This window comes from Triticum aestivum, chromosome 5B (genome assembly GCF_018294505.1).
Source record: "Triticum aestivum cultivar Chinese Spring chromosome 5B, IWGSC CS RefSeq v2.1, whole genome shotgun sequence".
Classification (NCBI taxonomy): domain Eukaryota; kingdom Viridiplantae; phylum Streptophyta; class Magnoliopsida; order Poales; family Poaceae; genus Triticum; species Triticum aestivum.
Window position 1 is genome coordinate 664,735,565 of NC_057807.1, and position 1,906 is coordinate 664,737,470.

General features: G+C 48.9%; 1 protein-coding gene across 2 annotated transcripts; it reads left to right on the forward strand.

Moving 5' to 3' along the window:
• The first annotated feature begins 556 nt into the window (after positions 1 to 556).
• LOC123117516 (chaperone protein DnaJ) lies at positions 557 to 1,667 on the forward strand. 2 transcript variants are annotated; one of them, XM_044538253.1, is made up of 4 exons: positions 557 to 935; positions 1,049 to 1,157; positions 1,253 to 1,339; positions 1,412 to 1,550. In XM_044538253.1, the coding sequence occupies exons 1-3, from the start codon at positions 630 to 632 to the stop codon at positions 1,324 to 1,326; spliced, it is 489 nt and encodes a 162-aa protein (XP_044394188.1). In that variant the 5' UTR covers positions 557 to 629; the 3' UTR covers positions 1,327 to 1,339; positions 1,412 to 1,550. The 2 variants fall into 2 exon arrangements, with proteins under 2 accessions (XP_044394188.1, XP_044394187.1); XM_044538252.1 differs by lacking the exon at positions 1,253 to 1,339 and having other exon boundaries at positions 1,412 to 1,667.
• The last annotated feature ends 239 nt before the right edge of the window (positions 1,668 to 1,906 follow it).

Genomic DNA, 1,906 nt, shown 5'->3' on the forward strand with positions numbered 1-1,906 from the left:
GTTCCTCTGATCTAATCATTTTCCCATGAAAGGGATAAACATACACCCCAGGCCGACAAATACCCTCTTGGGACTAATTTTTATTTTTCTATTATGCTCTATCTTTACACTAAAATTCAGGACTGACTTCACTGTGTTATATTCATCAGAACAGAGAGCATAAACCAAACTAAATTGCTTCAAATATGGTGCTTTCAGATCATAAAGTCTCTACTCTGCATTTGAGATTAAACTTTTGCTCTTAGCGCTTGGATGTCATTCAAAATCATGCCCACAGATCTCACTGCTATGCAGATTTTTACAATGGTTAAAACATACTATGATGTACAGCTTAGTATGGTTTTCCCCAGCTGATTTCTATTACACAATAGATGATGTATTTATCAACCATTCCAGGATTAGATCGACCATTCCAGTATAGATTCATTTATTTTGCTTTGTATGTAGTCTATAGTGCAATCTCTTAAAAGACTTCCATTTAGGAACGGAGGGAGTACAATTTTTGCAGTAAAAAGTGTAGTCACGGAAGGTTTTGGCACAAAAACGATCACCTTGTAGCGCGGCCGTTGGATCCTCTGCGGCGGTCGATCTGAACGGCGGAGGACGCGAGCCCCGCAACCCCATTGGCAATGGCGCTGTCGGCGCAGGCCGCCGTCGCCCCGCGTCTCCTCCTCCCTCCCTCGCGCCGGCTCACGTCGGCTCCGAGTCCGGCGCCTCCTCGCCTCCCTCTCCTCCGCTCTGGCCCCGGCCCCTGCTCCCCCCGGTCGACGCGGCGGGCGAGCGTGCGGGTCCGCGCGGGCGCCGGCGGCGGAGGCGGGCGGAGGAGGGAGTCCCCGCACGAGGTGCTCGGCGTGTCACCGTCGGCGTCACCCGCCGAGATCAAGCGCGCGTACCGGCGCCTCGCGCTCAAGTACCACCCGGACGTCAGCAAGGAGGTGCGGTGCTCCCCTCCTCTTCCCATCCAAGCAACATGATTCAGCAGCAGAACAAGCTTCAGTACTGCTACCCCAATGGAGATTTTGCTGACCAACCTCCTGGCTCAATGCAGGCGGATGCTCAGGCGAAGTTCCTGAGGATCAAGCACGCCTACAACACGCTGATGAACTCGGAGGGCCGGTCCAAGCACGCCGAGGCAGAAGAGGAGTTCGATTGGCTCGGTACTGACATCTCATCTCATCTCTGCTCTTCTCTTCTCTTCTGCTCCAGCAAACTACATTTCATTCTAGCCAATTTTATGGGCATCTCATTGCAGTTTTCTGCCAAGAAACTGCTCGTAGATTCAAGGTTCCATTGCAGATTTCCTTCGTCGAATCTGCCGGTAGATAAGATTCTTATTCAGGTAGTATAAATAAGCGCGATTGATCGAAAAATTGTTCATTTGCTGACACGGCTCCCGTTCTCCTTTCTGCAGCGGCTATCATTGAAAGCATGGAAGCATTTCAGTTTCAGGACTCGGATGATGAGCTGGATTTCGACTGGAGACCTGAAGGCCTGTGGGAACATGTGTTTGCGTATTCTCTAATTATATCCATGCTTATCTACGTTCTCATATAATGCACTTAGTGATGTTTGTTATATATATACTTGGATGTTCTCACACTTCTAAGGATGTGTGCATTTGCGTCTGGAAAGCAAATCTTAAAAAATGCACACAAATGGGGGGAGCTCGATTTGTATGGCAATCATCTCGTTTTGATACATTGTTTTCGTAATTATCTCGTGCTATACTCGATGGTTTTGTGGTCGATCATCAAAAGGCGGAGATTGAAAGTGGGCCTCCATTACCCTAGTTGGAAGTGAAATCCACCTACGGTCACTGGATTCGTCCCCAAAATTGACATCGGTCCCCAAAATACGATGAAGATGAGAATGTGGGTACGACCGCCATTGTAGTGCACTCCATACC